The following is a 23,495-nucleotide window of genomic DNA, read 5'->3' on the forward strand; positions in this document are numbered from 1 at the left end:
AATGATGACAGTGATGATGACAGTGATAATGACAGTGATGAGGATAATGATGACAGTGATGAGGATAATGATGACAGTGATGAGGATAATGATGACAGTGATGATGACAGTGATAATGACAGTGATGAGGATAATGATGACAGTGATGATGACAGTGATGAGGATAATGATGACAGTGATGATGACAGTGATGATGACAGTGATAATGACAGTGATGAGGATAATGATGACAGATCCCTGGATTCAGCTTTGTCATTGTTTACATTTGGTGCCTTTAACGTAAATGGCAACTATAGGCACAGAGGGCCCAGGATTATCTTAACCCATTTTTATGTTTGGGGGGAGAATTACAGGGGAGCCCAGATTAGATTTTTGGGTTAGACGGAGACCCAAACGAGTTTCTTTCCTGGAGCCCCCGTAATCAGACTCTGCTTTGTATTATCGCCTTCAAAATGTTTTTCTGCCTTCTGCTGCCATCTAGTGGTCAGTAGGAACAACTACATGCCTATAGAACTGAATTATTTCCCCCCTGCAGATTTTGGAGGTAGTCATCGCCTCGGCCGATCAGCCTCCACTTCTGGAGTGCGACAAACATCTTCCCAAAGACCAAATCAGGTATTTCACAAACCGCCCTGACTCTGTGAATAACACTCACCACCTGTATGCAGATCATCTCACCCTCTGCAGAGCATTACTCTCGCTACTTCTCTGTGTGCAAATCATCTCACCCTCTGCAGAGCATTACTCTGTCTGCTTCTCCCTGTCGCCCTACATGCAGATCATCTCAGCTCCCCGAAGAGCGTTACTCTGTCTGCTGCTCCCTGTCGTCCTACATGCAGATCATCTCAACTCTCTACAGAGCATTACTCTCTCTGCTTCTCCCTGTCACCCTACATGCAGATCATCTCACCCTATGCAGAGCATTACTCTGTCTGCTTCTCCCTGTCACCCTACATGCAGATCATCTCAACTCTCTACAGAGTATTACTCTGTCTGCTTCTCCCTGTCACCCTACATGCAGATCATCTCACCCTCTGCAGAGCATTACTCTGTCTGCTTCTCCATGTCGCCCTACATGCAGATCATCTCACCCTCTGCAGAGCATTACTCTGTCTGCTTCTCCCTGTCACCCTACATGCAGATCATCTCAACTCTCTACAGAGTATTACTCTGTCTGCTTCTCCCTGTCACCCTACATGCAGATCATCTCACCCTCTGCAGAGCATTACTCTGTCTGCTTCTCTCTGTCGCCCTACATGCAGATCATCTCAGCTCCCCGCAGAGCGTTACTCTGTCTGCTGCTCCCTGTCGTCCTACATGCAGATCATCTCAACTCTCTACAGAGCATTACTCTGTCTGCTTCTCCATGTCGCCCTACATGCAGATCATCTCACCCTCTGCAGAGCATTACTCTCTCTGCTTCTCTCTGTCGCCCTACATGCAGATCATCTCAGCTCCCCGCAGAGCGTTACTCTGTCTGCTGCTCCCTGTCGTCCTACATGCAGATCATCTCAACTCTCTACAGAGCATTACTCTGTCTGCTTCTCCATGTCGCCCTACATGCAGATCATCTCACCCTCTGCAGAGCATTACTCTCTCTGCTTCTCCCTGTCGTCCTACATGCAGATCATCTCAACTCTCTACAGAGTATTACTCTCTCTGCTTCTCTCTGTCGCCCTACATGCAGATCATCTCACCCTCTGCAGAGCATTACTCTCTCTGCTTCTCCCTGTTGTCCTACATGCAGATCATCTCACCCTATGCAGAGTATTACTCTCTCTGCTTCTCCCTGTCACCCTACATGCAGATCATATCAGCTCCCCGCAGAGCATTACTCTCTCTGCTTCTCCCTGTTGTCCTACATGCAGATCATCTCAACTCTCTACAGAGTATTACTCTCTCTGCTTCTCTCTGTCGCCCTACATGCAGATCATCTCACCCTCTGCAGAGCATTACTCTCTCTGCTTCTCTCTGTCGCCCTACATGCAGATCATCTCACCCTCTGCAGAGCATTACTCTGTCTGCTACTCCCTGTCGCCCTACATGCAGATCATCTCACCTCCCCGCAGAGCGTTACTCTGCTTTTCCCTGTCGCCCCCTACATGCAGATCATCTCACCTCCCTGCAGAGCATTACTCTGTCTGCTTCTCCCTGTCCTCCTACATGCAGGTCATCTCACCTCCCTGCAGAGCATTACTCTGTCTACTTCTCCCTGTCCTCCTACATGCAGGTCATCTCACCTCCCTGCAGACCATCACTCCTGTTGTTCTCCAGGTTCTATACTAACATCTCACATTGTCTCCTTCCTTCTGCCAGGCTGCCCCGTCTCCCACCCCGACAGGGCCTGCAGGGGGCAGGGAGCGGGACGGGAAGCTGCAGGAGGTGATTGAGAGGAAGAGATTTCTGTGCCATGAGATCAAGTCCAGGCAGCCCAGGGCCGAGAGGGGCCTATGCAAGCAGGAAAGCCTGCCCATTCTGCCCAGCTGGCGGCGGGGGTCCGAGGTCCGGAAAGGGGGCACCCCACCCTGCCATCGCCAACAAGCTGTTTTGTGGGACACTGCCATCTGATAGCATTCACCCCCTCTCTTTACCCAGGGGCGCTGGCCGAAACCCTGCGGTGAAGGAAGGGAGTAGAAGATAAGGGTAGGAGAGGAGGGGGAAGATGTTCTGCAGATGCGGAGATGGCGATCATCTGCAAGAACGAGCAGCTGACAACCTATAGGAGGAGAGATATATTTTACACTGGATGACGGAAATGTCTTATTTGAAAAAGAAAATTAGAGGGGTTGTTGTAAAGTTAACAATAGCTTCACGGAGGTGGGAAGGGCCCCATCTGGGTCCTCAGAGATAATATAGATTATTAAGAGCTAAAGACCATGAGAAAGGTCTCAGTGAAAGAGACAATACAGAGCTTTAGGGTCACATCCGACCCTTCAAGTATGGTCAAGGGCTAATTAGGCAGGAAACTGCGGAGCTATCGGTATTGTACACAATAGATGCTCTGACCCGGCTTCCTGCATATATGGGAGGATCGTTCTATAGAGCGTTCTATACGATGATAGTCACACAGCGGAAGGACTAATGCTCAGCACGTCACAGAACTGTACAAGTAGCTGTGGGATAAAGATTCATAGCGATTACTGTACTACTAGCCAGCGGTCAGTGTAATCCAAGGGGGTCACTGACCCTATAACTTATAGGTATCCTGTGTGTGAGACACTATTATCCCATCAGAGGGGTCACTGACCCTATAACTTATAGGTATCCTGTGTGTGACACTATTATTCCATCAGAGGAGTCACTGACCCTATAACTTATAGGTATCCTGTGTGTGAGACACTATTATCCCATCAGAGAGGTCACTGACCCTATAACTTATAGGTATGCTGTGTGTGAGACACTATTATCCCATCAGAGGAGTCACTGACCCTATAACTTATAGGTATCCTGTGTGTGAGACTATTATCCCATCAGAGGGGTCACTGACCCTATAACTTATAGGTATCCTGTGTGTGTGACACTGTTATCCCATCAGAGGAGTCACTGACCCTATAACTTATAGGTATCCTGTGTGTGACACTATTATCCCATCAGAGAGGTCACTGACCCTATAACTTATAGGTATCCTGTGTGTGAGACACTATTATCCCATCAGAGAGGTCACTGACCCTATAACTTATAGGTATCCTGTGTGTGAGACACTATTATCCCATCAGAGGGGTCACTGACCATATAACTTATAGGTATCCTGTGTGTGACACTATTATCCCATCAGAGGGGTCACTGACCCTATAACTTATAGGTATCCTGTGTGTGACACTATTATCCCATCAGAGGGGTCACTGACCCTATAACTTATAGGTATCCTGTGTGTGACACTATTATTCCATCAGAGGAGTCACTGACCCTATAACTTATAGGTATGCTGTGTGTGAGACACTATTATCCCATCAGAGGAGTCACTGACCCTATAACTTATAGGTATCCTGTGTGTGAGACACTATTATCCCATCAGAGGGATCACTGACCCTATAACTTATAGGTATCCTGTGTGTGTGAGACACTATTATCCCATCAGAGGAGTCACTGACCCTATAACTTATAGGTATCCTGTGTGTGACACTATTATCCCATCAGAGGGGTCACTGACCCTATAACTTATAGGTATCCTGTGTGTGTGACACTATTATCCCATCAGAGAGGTCACTGACCCTATAACTTATAGGTATCCTGTGTGTGAGACACTATTATCCCATCAGAAGGGTCACTGACCATATAACTTATAGGTATCCTGTGTGTGACACTATTATCTCATCAGAGGGGTCACTGACCCTATAACTTATAGGTATCCTGTGTGTGACACAATTATCCCATCAGAGGGGTCACTGACCCTATAACTTATAGGTATCCTGTGTGTGACACTATTATTCCATCAGAGGAGTCACTGACCCTATAACTTATAGGTATCCTGTGTGTGAGACACTATTATCCCATCAGAGAGGTCACTGACCCTATAACTTATAGGTATCCTGTGTGTGAGACACTATTATCCCATCAGAGGGATCACTGACCCTATAACTTATAGGTATCCTGTGTGTGAGACACAATTATCCCATCAGAGGGGTCACTGACCCTATAACTTATAGGTATCCTGTGTGTGTGACACTATTATCCCATCAGAGAGGTCACTGACCCTATAACTTATAGGTATCCTGTGTGTGAGACACTATTATCCCATCAGAGGAGTCACTGACCCTATAACTTATAGGTATCCTGTGTGTGAGACACTATTATCCCATCAGAGGAGTCACTGACCCTATAACTTATAGGTATCCTGTGTGTGTGACACTATTATCCCATCAGAGGGGTCATTGACCCTATAACTTATAGGTATCCTGTGTGTGTGACACTATTATCCCATCAGAGAGGTCACTGACCCTATAACTTATAGGTATCCTGTGTGTGACACTATTATCCCATCAGAGGTGTCACTGACCCTATAACTTATAGGTCTCCTGTGTGTGAGACACTATTATCCCATCAGAGGAGTCATTGACCCTATAACTTATAGGTATCCTGTGTGTGTGACACTATTATCCCATCAGAGGAGTCATTGACCCTATAACTTATAGGTATCCTGTGTGTGTGAAACTATTATCCCATCAGAGGGGTCATTGACCCTATAACTTATAGGTATCCTGTGTGTGTGACACTATTATCCCATCAGAGAGGTCACTGACCCTATAACTTATAGGTATCCTGTGTGTGACACTATTATCCCATCAGAGGGGTCACTGACCCTATAACTTATAGGTATCCTGTGTGTGACACTATTATCCCATCAGAGGGGTCACTGACCCTATAACTTATAGGTATCCTGTGTGTGAGACACTATTATCCCATCAGAGGAGTCACTGACCCTATAACTTATAGGTATCCTGTGTGTGTGACACTATTATCCCATCAGAGGGGTCACTGACCCTATAACTTATAGGTATCCTGTGTGTGTGACACTATTATCCCATCAGAGGGGTCACTGACCCTATAACTTATAGGTATCCTGTGTGTGAGACTATTATCCCATCAGAGAGGTCACTGACCCTATAACTTATAGGTATCCTGTGTGTGTGACACTATTATCCCATCAGAGAGGTCACTGACCCTATAACTTATAGGTATCCTGTGTGTGTGACACTATTATCCCATCAGAGGGGTCACTGACCCTATAACTTATAGGTACCCTGTGTGTGTGACACTATTATCCCATCAGAGGGGTCACTGACCCTATAACTTATAGGTATCCTGTGTGTGTGACACTATTATCCCATCAGAGAGGTCACTGACCCTATAACTTATAGGTATCCTGTGTGTGTGACACTATTATCCCATCAGAGGGGTCACTGACCCTATAACTTATAGGTATCCTGTGTGTGTGACACTATTATCCCATCAGAGGGGTCACTGACCCTATAACTTATAGGTATCCTGTGTGTGTGACACTATTATCCCATCAGAGGAGTCACTGACCCTATAACTTATAGGTATCCTGTGTGTGAGACTATTATCCCATCAGAGAGGTCACTGACCCTATAACTTATAGGTATCCTGTGTGTGTGACACTATTATCCCATCAGAGGGGTCACTGACCCTATAACTTATAGGTATCCTGTGTGTGTGACACTATTATCCCATCAGAGGGGTCACTGACCCTATAACTTATAGGTATCCTGTGTGTGTGACACTATTATCCCATCAGAGGGGTCACTGACCCTATAACTTATAGATATCCTGTGTGTGAGACACTATTATCCCATCAGAGGGTTTACTGACCCTATAACTTATAGGTATCCTGTGTGTGTGACACTATTATCCCATCAGAGGGGTCATTGACCCTATAACTTATAGGTATCCTGTGTGTGAGACACTATTATCCCATCAGAGGGGTCACTGACCCTATAACTTATAGGTATCCTGTGTGTGTGACACTATTATCCCATCAGAGAGGTCACTGACCCTATAACTTATAGGTATCCTGTGTGTGACACTATTATCCCATCAGAGGGGTCACTGACCCTATAACTTATAGGTATCCTGTGTGTGAGACACTATTATCCCATCAGAGGAGTCATTGACCCTATAACTTATAGGTATCCTGTGTGTGTGACACTATTATCCCATCAGAGGAGTCATTGACCCTATAACTTATAGGTATCCTGTGTGTGTGACACTATTATCCCATCAGAGGGGTCATTGACCCTATAACTTATATGTATCCTGTGTGTGTGACACTATTATCCCATCAGAGAGGTCACTGACCCTATAACTTATAGGTATCCTGTGTGTGACACTATTATCCCATCAGAGGGGTCACTGACCCTATAACTTATAGGTATCCTGTGTGTGACACTATTATCCCATCAGAGGGGTCACTGACCCTATAACTTATAGGTATCCTGTGTGTGTGACACTATTATCCCATCAGAGGGGTCACTGACCCTATAACTTATAGGTATCCTGTGTGTGTGACACTATTATCCCATCAGAGGGGTCACTGACCCTATAACTTATAGGTATCCTGTGTGTGAGACACTATTATCCCATCAGAGGGGTCACTGACCCTATAACTTATAGGTATCCTGTGTGTGTGACACTATTATCCCATCAGAGGGGTCACTGACCCTATAACTTATAGGTATCCTGTGTGTGAGACACTATTATCCCATCAGAGGGGTCACTGACCCTATAACTTATAGGTATCCTGTGTGTGAGACTATTATCCCATCAGAGAGGTCACTGACCCTATAACTTATAGGTATCCTGTGTGTGACACTATTATCCCATCAGAGAGGTCACTGACCCTATAACTTATAGGTATCCTGTGTGTGTGACACTATTATCCCATCAGAGGGGTCACTGACCCTATAACTTATAGGTATCCTGTGTGTGAGACTATTATCCCATCAGAGAGGTCACTGACCCTATAACTTATAGGTATCCTGTGTGTGTGACACTATTATCCCATCAGAGGGGTCACTCACCCTATAACTTATAGGTATCCTGTGTGTGTGACACTATTATCCCATCAGAGGGGTCACTGACCCTATAACTTATAGGTATCCTGTGTGTGTGACACTATTATCCCATCAGAGGGGTCACTGACCCTATAACTTATAGATATCCTGTGTGTGAGACACTATTATCCCATCAGAGGGGTCACTGACCCTATAACTTATAGGTATCCTGTGTGTGTGACACTATTATCCCATCAGAGAGGTCACTGACCCTATAACTTATAGGTATCCTGTGTGTGACACTATTATCCCATCAGAGGGGTCACTGACCCTATAACTTATAGGTATCCTGTGTGTGTGACACTATTATCCCATCAGAGAGGTCACTGACCCTATAACTTATAGGTATCCTGTGTGTGACACTATTATCCCATCAGAGGGGTCACTGACCCAATAACTTATAGGTATTCTGTGTGTGTGACACTATTATCCCATCAGAGAGGTCACTGACCCTATAACTTATAGGTATCCTGTGTGTGACACTATTATCCCATCAGAGGGGTCACTGACCCTATAACTTATAGGTATCCTGTGTGTGTGACACTATTATCCCATCAGAGAGGTCACTGACCCTATAACTTATAGGTATCCTGTGTGTGACACTATTATCCCATCAGAGGGGTCACTGACCCAATAACTTATAGGTATTCTGTGTGTGTGACACTATTATCCCATCAGAGAGGTCACTGACCCTATAACTTATAGGTATCCTGTGTGTGACACTATTATCCCATCAGAGGGGTCACTGACCCTATAACTTATAGGTATCCTGTGTGTGTGACACTATTATCCCATCAGAGAGGTCACTGACCCTATAACTTATAGGTATCCTGTGTGTGACACTATTATCCCATCAGAGGGGTCACTGACCCTATAACTTATAGGTATCCTGTGTGTGACACTATTATCCCATCAGAGGAGTCACTGACCCTATAACTTATAGGTATCCTGTGTGTGTGACACTATTATCCCATCAGAGAGGTCACTGACCCTATAACTTATAGGTATCCTGTGTGTGACACTATTATCCCATCAGAGGGGTCACTGACCCTATAACACTATAACAATTTGCAAAGAACCTTAGCAGACAGTGCTCGCTATCCGCACCAATTTGAACTTCCCATCTCTCATCCAATAATTTCTGTACCAGAAGAACGTGGCTGAGGGTTTATAGAATATTTCGGATGCACTCCACTGGTCTGCGGTGGTTTTGCTCCTCGCCGCCCCTTTTGTTATATGAAAAAAGAGACAGGTATCAGAGTTTTTAGCCTGCACTCATTTAGGCAGATTAAGGTGGGCACCTTGTTACCCTGGGTAAGAATACTACCCTAGCAGGGGCAGGAGGAGATATGGAAGTTGGGGGGGGGGGGGTGTTTGGAGATCACTACACATTGCAGTTTGGTAGAGAGTAGCCCCCCTGTCTCTTGTCAGTTTGGGGTCCATACAGACAGCTAAGGAAGAGATAAAACATGCAACAGACGTAAATGCTAAAATAGTTTCTTTTTTTGTTGTTTTTTTTAGGAAAAAATCCTACATTTTTATTAACAATATCCGTCAAATCCGAGTCTTACTAAGAATACATAAACTCCATTTATTTATAGGGAGATTTTTCTGAACTGTAATAACACAATTTCAAATATTTATTCAATGTATATAAACATTTTTTTGTATATAGAAGGAAAAGGCAAGGGATAGAAGATTGTAAGGATCGTAGCTTCAATGTCATTCTTGTATGTAGATTATGATTTTGCAACACTTTGCATTCCATTTTCCATTGACATTAAATTTTATGCTATATAGATTTTTTTTCTCAAGTGCATTATAACTTATTGCTTCTTATTTTTCTTTGCGGTTGATATTTGTTATACATTTTTGAAAAATAATGTTAATATTTTCTATTTTGTTGCTAAAGAAATTTATGTTGTCTATTTACATTTTTTGTCCTCCGGGGTTTTTTTTTTTACGTTTAATATATTTTATATTATATTTTTTCCTTTTAATAAATTTTTTTAATTGCTAATTTTATTATTTTTAAATTGTTTATTTTTTAATTTATTTTCAATATATTTTTATCTATTTATATTTATTTATGTATGTATGTATTGAAATTTGTGTTTCTGATCATCTCATAAGTTAACAATCTAATTTAATTAAATAGGCTGCGTCTCATTATTGGATGCCCATCGCATCTTAAACTACCTTTTAATGTAATAATTTAATATTATATGGCTGTTTTCATACAAATTGGTTAATCTGCCAACTGATTTATTTTTTATTATTATTATTATTATTTTATTTGTTTTATTCTTTAGTTAAAAATCCTTTCTTTTTTGATACTTTATAGAATGTATTTATGGTTAAGCACCTTGGATTAATGCATAAAATCCTTCTGAATGTAATTTATATAATATATATATATTTTATCATTTATTTAAGTCTTCTTATGAGGATTTTTTTTAACATTTCACTTCATTAAGCGCTTTAATATTATCCTTTAATTTATACAATCGACTAGATTGTGTTTTTTTTTTAATTACATTTTTATATTCTTATAGCTGAATATATATATATATTTGTGTCTGTGGTAAAGTACTCTGTTGTTAAAAGAAACATTTTATTTATGAGTTTTTACCAGTCTATTTTTTGTTTTTCTCTCATTATCTTATGTTGCTCTAGAAGGAAAATTAATTGTACCGTTTAGGGCAAAAAAAATAAATAAAACGGAAGAATGTGTAACCGAGATAAATAATAAAAATCAGTTTTACAGATAACGTCAATCGTTCGTTGTACATTTTTACCGGCGCATCGGAAATTGATAAATATCTGGTGTAAGCGAATCAGGGATGATATATGGATGGGAGTAATGGATACGGGAAAGTGTGGAGAATAACACAACACAGCACAAATTGCAGTAAAGTTAGTAATAGTGGCAGTAGTATAAGTATACATAGGCCAGGCCTTGTCCCACTTGAAACACCCACATCTGACCAATGGCAAACCCAAATAGATCTTGCCCTACGGTATTTCAGCTGACGTGTATTCCACGCTGACGCACTATTACCTCCCCGTAGCGAGTCCTCGCTGGACAGTTTTGGGCCCATTGCAGTTATTCAGTCAGTCTGAAAGGCAATATGATGGTGCATCGGTATTAGTCCAGAGGTGGCCTGTAACTTGGACCAAACAGTGTCTTCGTATTGTATTTACAAGGTGGTAAGGCAGCTCTGCGCTGTAACTGACTGCCTGTATGGAGAGGACTACGTCTAACTACATTCAATCGCGTGGAAGACCGGTCTAACCCTGATGGGCTCAGACTTTTCCTCTCTCCAGGTGTCACTCAGCAGTATAGGCTGCAGCAGAAAACCCTCTCACTGGCATAAAAATAGGCCAGAGAGGAACCATCCACAGCACCCTGATCTACCGGAAGAGGACAGGGGCACCAGCCCAGGTGCACAATGAGGAGATACACTAGAAGCGACAGGTACCCAGGAGAAAGCAGTTCTAGGTGCCGGTGTAGGAGTCTAGTGGTGGCATCATCATCATCATCATCATCATCATCATTTATTTATATAGCGCCAGCAAATTCTGTAGCGCTTTACAATTGGGAACAAACATTAATAAAACAATACTGGGTAGTACATACAGACAGAGAGGTAAGAGAACCCTGCTCGCAAGCTTACACTCTTACATAAGCCCCTCCTATTGCGGTTACAGGGCGCAATTTGGAAGAAAGAAAGGGGACAGTGGCTAAGTAAGCCCAGCCGGTTCCCAGCAACAACAGACAGGGCGGCATAGACGATCCATCCTGTCACACCACTCTCTGTCCCCCTCTCTCCTCCTCTATTACCTCTCTCTTCCCCAGTCTTCTCCTCCATTACCCCCTCTATCCTCTTCTATTACCTCCTCACTCTTCTCCTCTTTCACCCTATCTACTCATCTATTATACTCTATTACCACGCTCTCTCCCCCTCTGTTCAACTCTATTACTACTTTATCTCCCCGTTCCCCCTTCTCCTCCTCTATTACTTCATCTATCTCCCTCTCTCCTCTATTACACCCTCTCTCCCCCTCTCTCATACTCTATTACCACTCTCTCTCCCCCTCTGTTCAACTCTATTACCCCCTCTATCCTCATCTATAACAACTCTCTCTCCCCCTATTCCCCCTCTATCCTCCTCTATTACCTTTCTCTCTCCCCCTCTTCCCCCCTCTCCTCCTCTATGTCAGGCGCCGCCCGCGATATCTGATATTGCTAGGCAACCAGACGCGTCACTTCCGGACGGCTACAGCTACTAACAGCGTTCCCATTGCCTAGCAACGGGACGCAATACTGAGCGCGCTAGGCGCTAATTATGACAGCGCATAGCGAAGACTTCTCATTGGCCCATAGGAGTATTTAACCCCTCCTGGCTCTTTCCCTCCAGTGCCAGAGTTTCAGGTCCATTCCTGTCTCCAGTGTTTCCCTCAGTGTCCCTGTTATTTGCCTGTCTGCCTGTGACCCGTGTGACCCAGATTGCCTTTGACTACCCCTTTTGATCTTCCTTTGTACCACGCTGCCAGAACACTACCGACCCGGCTTGACTCACCTTCCCTTCGGATTCTCCTTGTGCGCCTGCGTTGCCGGCACTGTTACCGAACCGGCTTGTCTGACAATTCTTCTCGTGCTTCGCTATCTGACTCGTGTAAGGACCGCAACCTGCGTGTTTCCTGCAGCTGAGTCCATACCTCCTTGCGGGGGTCCCTGGTGAACCAGGGGCACGTTGGATTCCGCACCTTCCTTCGAGTAGTGCCAACAATAGCAGGTACGCTATACTAAGTCGTGACACTCTATTACCACTTTCTCCTCCTCCTCTCTCCTTCTATATTACTACTTTCTCTCCCCCTTCCCACCTCTCCTCCTCTACTTCTCCCTCTCTCCTCCTCTACTACTCCATCTATCTCGCTCTCTCCTCTATTACTCACTCTCTCCCCCCCTCTCTCCTCCTCTTTCCCCTTCTCCTATATTACCCCCTCACTCCCCCTCTCTCCTCCTCTATTACCCCCTCACTCCTTTTCTATTACCACTCTCTCTCAACTCTCCTCCTCTATTACCACTCTCTACCCCTGTTCCCCTCTCTCTCCTCATCTATTACCCTCTCCTCCTCCTCTATTACCTCTCTCTCTCCCCCTCTCTCCTCCTCTATTACTACTTTCTCTCACCCTTCCCCCCTCTCTAATCCTCTTTTACCACTCTCTCACTCCCCCTCTGTTCAACTCTATTACCCCCTCTATCCTCATCTGTTACCACTCTCTCTCCCCCCTCTCTCCTCCACTACTACCACTCTCTCTCAACTCTCCTCCTCTATTACCACTCTCTACCCCTGTTCCCCTCTCTCTACTCATTTATTACCCCCACCCTCCTCCTTTATTACCATTTTCTCTCCCCCCTTCCCCCTCTCACCTGCTTTATTACCCCACACTCTCTCCCTCTCTCCTCCTCTATTAACACTCTCTCTCACCTGCTTCCCCCTATCTCCTCCTATATTACAGCTCTCTCTCTCCCTCTTTCCTCTTCTGTTACAGCTCTCTCTCCTCTATTACCCATACTTGCCAACTTGCTAAAGTTGGCTTCTGGGAGCGGTGGGTGTGATGGGGACGGGGCTCCAAAATTTGCGTCATGTAGGCCCAGCCCCCGTGACGTAATGACGCAAACGCGTCATTTGACAACAGGGGACGTGGCCAAACGCCGCCATTCCTGGTGAATCGCGGCGTTTTGGACCTAATTCTGCCCACTTCACTAGGAAGTGGGTAGAATTCTGCCAGATGCGGGAGACTGACATACTCTCCTGGGAGTCCGTGAGACTCTTGCGAAATGCGGGAGTCTCCCGGACATTCCGGGAGAGTTGGCAAGTATGCTATTACCACTCTCTCTCTCACCCTCTTCCCCTTCTCTCCTCCTCTATTACCACTCTCTCACCCGGTTCCTGCCTCTCTCTCTCCCGTCACTTGGAACATTTTCCAAAAAAGCAAGATGGGCATCAGACGCCCCCTTTTCAGTTCTCCTGGGAGGCCTCTTGTACCAGAGTATGGTGAGAAAACTGTAGGATCGTATAACACTATCTAACTCAGGCTGTGCTGTGATGTGTCCACAAGGGGGCAGAGAGAGACTGGGCTCCTAAAAGGCATATAATAACCTCATATCAGACATGCACTCTGCTCATTATATACCAAGGGGGACGTTAGAGGCAACCTGCATGTCTTCTACTGCGATCATCTGACGGTATCACCGGTCCCTCCGTAGACTCTCTTTATCATCTGACGGTATCACTGATCCCTCCGTAGACTCTCTCTTTATCATCTGGCGGTATCACCGATCCCTCCGTAAACTCTCTTTATCATCTGACGGTATCACCGGTCCCTCCGTAGACTCTCTCTTTATCATCTGACGGTATCACCGGTCCCTCAGTAAACTCTCTCTTTATCATCTGACAGTATCACTGGTCCCTCAGTAAACTCTCTCTTTATCATCTGACGGTATCACCGGTCCCTCAGTAAACTGTCTCTTATCATCTGACGGTATCATCGGTCCCTCCGTAGACTCTCTCTTATCATCTGACGGTATCATCGGTCCCTCCGTAGACTCTCTCTTTATCATCTGACGGTATCACTGATCCCTCCGTAAACTCTCTCTTTATCATCTGACGGTATCACCGGTCCCTCAGTAAACTGTCTCTTATCATCTGACGGTATCATCGGTCCCTCCGTAAACTCTCTCTTTATCATCTGACGGTATCACCGGTCCCTCAGTAAACTGTCTCTTATCATCTGACGGTATCATCGGTCCCTCCGTAGACTCTCTCTTATCATCTGACGGTATCATCGGTCCCTCCGTAGACTCTCTCTTATCATCTGACGGTATCACCGGTCCCTCAGTAAACTCTCTCTTTATCATCTGACGGTATCACTGATCCCTCCGTAGACTCTCTCTTTATCATCTGACGGTATCACTGGTCCCTCCGTAAACTCTCTTTATCATCTGACGGTATCACCGATCCCTCCGTAAACTCTCTCATTATCTGACGGTATCACCGGTCCCTCAGTAAACTCTCTCTTTATCATCTGACGGTATCACCGATCCCTCCGTAGACTCTCTCTTTATCATCTGACGGTATCACCGATCCCTCCGTAAACTCTCTCTTTATCATCTGACGGTATCACCGGTCCCTCCGTAAACTCTCTCTTTATCATCTGACGGTATCACCGATCCCTCCGTAGACTCTCTCTTTATCATCTGACGGTATTACCGATCCCTCCGTAAACTCTCTCTTTATCATCTGACGGTATCACCGGTCCCTCAGTAAACTGTCTCTTATCATCTGACGGTATCATCGGTCCCTCCGTAGACTCTCTCTTATCATCTGACGGTATCATCGGTCCCTCCGTAGACTCTCTCTTTATCATCTGACGGTATCACCGATCCCTCCGTAAACTCTCTCTTTATCATCTGACGGTATCACCGATCCCTCCGTAGACTCTCTCTTTATCATCTGACGGTATTACCGATCCCTCCGTAAACTCTCTCTTTATCATCTGACGGTATCACCGATCCCTCCGTAAACTCTCTCTTTATCATCTGACGGTATCACCGGTCCCTCAGTAAACTCTCTCTTTATCATCTGACGGTATCACTGATCCCTCCGTAGACTCTGTCTTATCATCTGACGGTATCACCGATCCCTCCGTAAACTCTCTCTTTATCATCTGACGGTATCACCGGTCCCTCCGTAGACTCTCTCTTTATCATCTGACGGTATCACTGATCCCTCCGTAGACTCTCTCTTTATCATCTGGCGGTATCACTGATCCCTCCGTAAACTCTCTCTTTATCATCTGACGGTATCACTGATCCCTCCGTAGACTCTCTCTTTATCATCTGGCGGTATCACCGGTCCCTCCGTAGACTCTCTCTTTATCATCTGACGGTATCACTGATCCCTCCGTAGACTCTCTCTTTATCATCTGGCGGTATCACTGATCCCTCCGTAGACTCTCTCTTTATCATCTGACGGTATCACTGATCCCTCCGTAGACTCTCTCTTTATCATCTGGCGGTATCACCGGTCCCTCCGTAGACTCTCTCTTTATCATCTGACGGTATCACCGATCCCTCCGTAGACTCTCTCTTTATCATCTGGCGGTATCACCGGTCCCTCAGTAAACTCTCTCTTTATCATCTGACGGTATCACCGGCCCCTCAGTAAACTCTCTCTTTATCATCTGACGGTATCACCGGTCCCTCAGTAAACTCTCTCATTATCATCTGACGGTATCATCGATCCCTCCGTAGACTCTCTCTTATCATCTGACGGTATCATCGGTCCCTCCGTAGACTCTCTCTTATCATCTGACGGTATCACCGGTCCCTCAGTAAACTCTCTCATTATCATCTGACGGTATCACCGGTCCCTCAGTAAACTCTCTCTTTATCATCTGACGGTATCACCGATCCCTCCGTAGACTCTCTCTTATCATCTGACGGTATCATCGGTCCCTCCGTAGACTCTCTCTTATCATCTGACGGTATCACCGGTCCCTCAGTAAACTCCCTCTTTATCATCTGACGGTATCACCGGTCCCTCAGTAAACTCCCTCTTTATCATCTGACGGTATCACTGATCCCTCCGTAGACTCTCTCTTTATCATCTGGCGGTATCACCGATCCCTCCGTAAACTCTCTTTATCATCTGACGGTATCACCGGTCCCTCCGTAGACTCTCTCTTTATCATCTGACGGTATCACCGGTCCCTCAGTAAACTCTCTCTTTATCATCTGACAGTATCACTGGTCCCTCAGTAAACTCTCTCTTTATCATCTGACGGTATCACCGGTCCCTCAGTAAACTGTCTCTTATCATCTGACGGTATCATCGGTCCCTCCGTAGACTCTCTCTTATCATCTGACGGTATCACCGGTCCCTCAGTAAACTCTCTCATTATCATCTGACGGTATCACCGGTCCCTCAGTAAACTCTCTCTTTATCATCTGACGGTATCACCGATCCCTCCGTAGACTCTCTCTTATCATCTGACGGTATCATCGGTCCCTCCGTAGACTCTCTCTTATCATCTGACGGTATCACCGGTCCCTCAGTAAACTCCCTCTTTATCATCTGACGGTATCACCGGTCCCTCAGTAAACTCCCTCTTTATCATCTGACGGTATCACTGATCCCTCCGTAGACTCTCTCTTTATCATCTGGCGGTATCACCGGTCCCTCCGTAGACTCTCTCTTTATCATCTGACGGTATCACTGATCCCTCCGCAGACTCTCTCTTTATCATCTGGCGGTATCACTGATCCCTCCGTAAACTCTCTCTTTATCATCTGACGGTATCACTGATCCCTCCGTAGACTCTCTCTTTATCATCTGACGGTATCACTGATCCCTCCGTAAACTCTCTCTTTATCATCTGGCGGTATCACCGGTCCCTCCGTAGACTCTCTCTTTATCATCTGACGGTATCACCGATCCCTCCGTAGACTCTCTCTTTATCATCTGACGGTATCACCGGCCCCTCAGTAAACTCTCTCTTTATCATCTGACGGTATCACCGGCCCCTCAGTAAACTCTCTCTTTATCATCTGACGGTATCACCGGTCCCTCAGTAAACTCTCTCATTATCATCTGACGGTATCACCGGTCCCTCAGTAAACTCTCTCTTTATCATCTGACGGTATCACCGGTCCCTCAGTAAACTCCCTCTTTATCATCTGACGGTATCACCGGTCCCTCAGTAAACTCTCTCTTATCATCTGACGGTATCATCGGTCCCTCAGTAAACTCTCTCTTTATCATCTGACGGTATCACTGATCCCTCCGTAGACTCTCTCTTTATCATCTGACGGTATCACCGGTCCCTCAGTAAACTCTCTCTTTATCATCTGACGGTATCACCGGTCCCTCAGTAAACTCTCTCTTTATCATCTGACGGTATCACTGATCCCTCCGTAGACTCTCTCTTATCATCTGACGGTATCACTGGTCCCTCAGTAAACTCTCTCTTTATCATCTGACGGTATCACCGGTCCCTCCGTAGACTCTCTTTATCATCTGACGGTATCACCGGTCCCTCAGTAAACTCTCTCTTTATCATCTGACGGTATCACCGGTCCCTCAGTAAACTCTCTCATTATCATCTGACGGTATCACCGGTCCCTCAGTAAACTCTCTCTTTATCATCTGACGGTATCACCGGTCCCTCAGTAAACTCTCTCTTTATCATCTGACGGTATCACTGATCCCTCCGTAGACTCTGTCTTATCATCTGACGGTATCACCGGTCCCTCCGTAGACTCTCTCTTATCATCTGACGGTATCACCGGTCCCTCCGTAAACTCTCTTTATCATCTGACGGTATCACCGGTCCCTCCGTAGACTCTCTCTTTATCATCTGACGGTATCACTGATCCCTCCGTAGACTCTCTCTTTATCATCTGGCGGTATCACTGATCCCTCCGTAAACTCTCTCTTTATCATCTGACGGTATCACTGATCCCTCCGTAGACTCTCTCTTTATCATCTGGCGGTATCACCGGTCCCTCCGTAGACTCTCTCTTTATCATCTGACGGTATCACTGATCCCTCCGTAGACTCTCTCTTTATCATCTGGCGGTATCACTGATCCCTCCGTAGACTCTCTCTTTATCATCTGGCGGTATCACCGGTCCCTCCGTAGACTCTCTCTTTATCATCTGACGGTATCACCGATCCCTCCGTAGACTCTCTCTTTATCATCTGGCGGTATCACCGGTCCCTCAGTAAACTCTCTCTTTATCATCTGACGGTATCACCGGCCCCTCAGTAAACTCTCTCTTTATCATCTGACGGTATCACCGGTCCCTCAGTAAACTCTCTCATTATCATCTGACGGTATCACCGGTCCCTCAGTAAACTCTCTCTTTATCATCTGACGGTATCACCGATCCCTCCGTAGACTCTCTCTTATCATCTGACGGTATCATCGGTCCCTCCGTAGACTCTCTCTTTATCACCTGACGGTATCACCGATCCCTCCGTAGACTCTCTCTTATCATCTGACGGTATCATCGGTCCCTCCGTAGACTCTCTCTTTATCATCTGACGGTATCACCGGTCCCTCAGTAAACTCCCTCTTTATCATCTGACGGTATCACCGGTCCCTCAGTAAACTCCCTCTTTATCATCTGACGGTATCACCGGTCCCTCAGTAAACTCCCTCTTTATCATCTGACGGTATCACTGATCCCTCCGTAGACTCTCTCTTTATCATCTGGCGGTATCACCGGTCCCTCCGTAGACTCTCTCTTTATCATCTGACGGTATCACTGATCCCTCCGTAGACTCTCTCTTTATCATCTGGCGGTATCACTGATCCCTCCGTAAACTCTCTCTTTATCATCTGACGGTATCACTGATCCCTCCGTAGACTCTCTCTTTATCATCTGGCGGTATCACCGGTCCCTCCGTAGACTCTCTCTTTATCATCTGACGGTATCACTGATCCCTCCGTAGACTCTCTCTTTATCATCTGGCGGTATCACTGATCCCTCCGTAGACTCTCTCTTTATCATCTGGCGGTATCACCGGTCCCTCCGTAGACTCTCTCTTTATCATCTGACGGTATCACCGATCCCTCCGTAGACTCTCTCTTTATCATCTGGCGGTATCACCGGTCCCTCAGTAAACTCTCTCTTTATCATCTGACGGTATCACCGGCCCCTCAGTAAACTCTCTCTTTATCATCTGACGGTATCACCGGTCCCTCAGTAAACTCTCTCATTATCATCTGACGGTATCACCGGTCCCTCAGTAAACTCTCTCTTTATCATCTGACGGTATCACCGATCCCTCCGTAGACTCTCTCTTATCATCTGACGGTATCATCGGTCCCTCCGTAGACTCTCTCTTATCATCTGACGGTATCACCGGTCCCTCAGTAAACTCTCTCATTATCATCTGACGGTATCACCGGTCCCTCAGTAAACTCTCTCTTTATCATCTGACGGTATCACCGATCCCTCCGTAGACTCTCTCTTATCATCTGACGGTATCATCGGTCCCTCCGTAGACTCTCTCTTATCATCTGACGGTATCACCGGTCCCTCAGTAAACTCCCTCTTTATCATCTGACGGTATCACCGGTCCCTCAGTAAACTCCCTCTTTATCATCTGACGGTATCACTGATCCCTCCGTAGACTCTCTCTTTATCATCTGGCGGTATCACCGGTCCCTCCGTAGACTCTCTCTTTATCATCTGACGGTATCACTGATCCCTCCGTAGACTCTCTCTTTATCATCTGGCGGTATCACTGATCCCTCCGTAAACTCTCTCTTTATCATCTGACGGTATCACTGATCCCTCCGTAGACTCTCTCTTTATCATCTGGCGGTATCACCGGTCCCTCCGTAGACTCTCTCTTTATCATCTGACGGTATCACCGATCCCTCCGTAGACTCTCTCTTTATCATCTGGCGGTATCACCGGTCCCTCAGTAAACTCTCTCTTTATCATCTGACGGTATCACCGGCCCCTCAGTAAACTCTCTCTTTATCATCTGACGGTATCACCGGTCCCTCAGTAAACTCCCTCTTTATCATCTGACGGTATCACCGGTCCCTCAGTAAACTCTCTCTTATCATCTGACGGTATCATCGGTCCCTCAGTAAACTCTCTCTTTATCATCTGACGGTATCACTGATCCCTCCGTAGACTCTCTCTTTATCATCTGACGGTATCACTGATCCCTCCGTAGACTCTCTCTTTATCATCTGACGGTATCACCGGTCCCTCCGTAGACTCTCTTTATCATCTGACGGTATCACCGGTCCCTCAGTAAACTCTCTCTTTATCATCTGACGGTATCACCGGTCCCTCAGTAAACTCTCTCTTTATCATCTGACAGTATCACTGGTCCCTCAGTAAACTCTCTCTTTATCATCTGACGGTATCACCGGTCCCTCAGTAGACTCTCTTTATCATCTGACGGTATCACCGGTCCCTCAGTAAACTCTCTCTTTATCATCTGACGGTATCACCGGTCCCTCAGTAAACTCTCTCTTTATCATCTGACAGTATCACTGGTCCCTCAGTAAACTCTCTCTTTATCATCTGACGGTATCACCGGTCCCTCAGTAAACTGTCTCTTATCATCTGACGGTATCATCGGTCCCTCCGTAGACTCTCTCTTATCATCTGACGGTATCATCGGTCCCTCCGTAGACTCTCTCTTTATCATCTGACGGTATCACTGATCCCTCCGTAAACTCTCTCTTTATCATCTGACGGTATCACCGGTCCCTCAGTAAACTGTCTCTTATCATCTGACGGTATCATCGGTCCCTCAGTAAACTCTCTCTTTATCATCTGACGGTATCACTGATCCCTCCGTAGACTCTCTCTTATCATCTGACGGTATCATCGGTCCCTCCGTAGACTCTCTCTTTATCATCTGACGGTATCACTGATCCCTCCGTAAACTCTCTCTTTATCATCTGACGGTATCACCGGTCCCTCAGTAAACTGTCTCTTATCATCTGACGGTATCATCGGTCCCTCCGTAGACTCTCTCTTATCATCTGACGGTATCATCGGTCCCTCCGTAGACTCTCTTATCATCTGGCGGTATCACCGGTCCCTCCGTAGACTCTCTCTTATCATCTGACGGTATCACTGATCCCTCCGTAAACTCTCTCTTTATCATCTGACGGTATCACCGGTCCCTCAGTAAACTGTCTCTTATCATCTGACGGTATCATCGGTCCCTCCGTAGACTCTCTCTTATCATCTGACGGTATCATCGGTCCCTCCGTAGACTCTCTCTTTATCATCTGACGGTATCACTGATCCCTCCGTAAACTCTCTCTTTATCATCTGACGGTATCACCGGTCCCTCAGTAAACTGTCTCTTATCATCTGACGGTATCATCGGTCCCTCAGTAAACTCTCTCTTTATCATCTGACGGTATCACTGATCCCTCCGTAGACTCTCTCTTATCATCTGACGGTATCATCGGTCCCTCCGTAGACTCTCTCTTTATCATCTGACGGTATCACCGGTCCCTCAGTAAACTGTCTCTTATCATCTGACGGTATCATCGGTCCCTCCGTAGACTCTCTCTTTATCATCTGACGGTATCATCGGTCCCTCCGTAGACTCTCTCTTTATCATCTGACGGTATCACCGGTCCCTCAGTAAACTGTCTCTTATCATCTGACGGTATCATCGGTCCCTCCGTAGACTCTCTCTTTATCATCTGACGGTATCACTGGTCCCTCAGTAAACTCTCTCTTATCATCTGACGGTATCATCGGTCCCTCCGTAGACTCTCTCTTTATCATCTGACGGTATCACTGATCCCTCCGTAGACTCTCTCTTATCATCTGACGGTATCATCGGTCCCTCCGTAGACTCTCTCTTTATCATCTGACGGTATCACCGGCCCCTCAGTAAACTCTCTCTTTATCATCTGACGGTATCACCGGTCCCTCAGTAAACTCTCTCATTATCATCTGACGGTATCACAGGTCCCTCAGTAAACTCTCTCTTTATCATCTGACGGTATCACCGATCCCTCCGTAGACTCTCTCTTATCATCTGACGGTATCATCGGTCCCTCCGTAGACTCTCTCTTATCATCTGACGGTATCACCGGTCCCTCAGTAAACTCTCTCATTATCATCTGACGGTATCACCGGTCCCTCAGTAAACTCTCTCTTTATCATCTGACGGTATCACCGATCCCTCCGTAGACTCTCTCTTATCATCTGACGGTATCATCGGTCCCTCCGTAGACTCTCTCTTATCATCTGACGGTATCACCAGTCCCTCAGTAAACTCCCTCTTTATCATCTGACGGTATCACCGGTCCCTCAGTAAACTCCCTCTTTATCATCTGACGGTATCACTGATCCCTCCGTAGACTCTCTCTTTATCATCTGGCGGTATCACCGGTCCCTCCGTAGACTCTCTCTTTATCATCTGACGGTATCACTGATCCCTCCGTAGACTCTCTCTTTATCATCTGGCGGTATCACTGATCCCTCCGTAAACTCTCTCTTTATCATCTGACGGTATCACTGATCCCTCCGTAGACTCTCTCTTTATCATCTGGCGGTATCACCGGTTCCTCCGTAGACTCTCTCTTTATCATCTGACGGTATCACCGATCCCTCCGTAGACTCTCTCTTTATCATCTGGCGGTATCACCGGTCCCTCAGTAAACTCTCTCTTTATCATCTGACGGTATCACCGGCCCCTCAGTAAACTCTCTCTTTATCATCTGACGGTATCACCGGTCCCTCAGTAAACTCCCTCTTTATCATCTGACGGTATCACCGGTCCCTCAGTAAACTCTCTCTTATCATCTGACGGTATCATCGGTCCCTCAGTAAACTCTCTCTTTATCATCTGACGGTATCACTGATCCCTCCGTAGACTCTCTCTTTATCATCTGACGGTATCATCGGTCCCTCCGTAGACTCTCTCTTTATCATCTGACGGTATCACCGGTCCCTCAGTAAACTGTCTCTTATCATCTGACGGTATCATCGGTCCCTCCGTAGACTCTCTCTTTATCATCTGACGGTATCACTGGTCCCTCAGTAAACTCTCTCTTATCATCTGACGGTATCATCGGTCCCTCCGTAGACTCTCTCTTTATCATCTGACGGTATCACTGATCCCTCCGTAGACTCTCTCTTATCATCTGACGGTATCATCGGTCCCTCCGTAGACTCTCTCTTTATCATCTGACGGTATCACCGGCCCCTCAGTAAACTCTCTCTTTATCATCTGACGGTATCACCGGTCCCTCAGTAAACTCTCTCATTATCATCTGACGGTATCACAGGTCCCTCAGTAAACTCTCTCTTTATCATCTGACGGTATCACCGATCCCTCCGTAGAC

General features: G+C 46.0%; 1 protein-coding gene across 1 annotated transcript in view; it reads left to right on the top strand.

The window, feature by feature from the left end:
• The window catches only part of NYAP1 (neuronal tyrosine phosphorylated phosphoinositide-3-kinase adaptor 1), a 28,415-nt gene extending 25,085 nt beyond the window's left edge, over positions 1–3,330 (top strand). Inside the window, exons 7-8 of the mRNA XM_075206187.1 lie at positions 536–615; positions 2,317–3,330. Coding sequence (XP_075062288.1) covers positions 536–615; positions 2,317–2,568 — 332 coding nt within the window. The 3' untranslated portion in view covers positions 2,569–3,330. The remainder of the gene's footprint in view (positions 1–535; positions 616–2,316) is intronic.
• Positions 3,331–23,495: the final 20,165 nt, after the last annotated feature.

This window comes from Mixophyes fleayi, chromosome 4, assembly GCF_038048845.1.
Source record: "Mixophyes fleayi isolate aMixFle1 chromosome 4, aMixFle1.hap1, whole genome shotgun sequence".
In the NCBI taxonomy this organism is placed as follows: Eukaryota; Metazoa; Chordata; class Amphibia; order Anura; family Limnodynastidae; genus Mixophyes; species Mixophyes fleayi.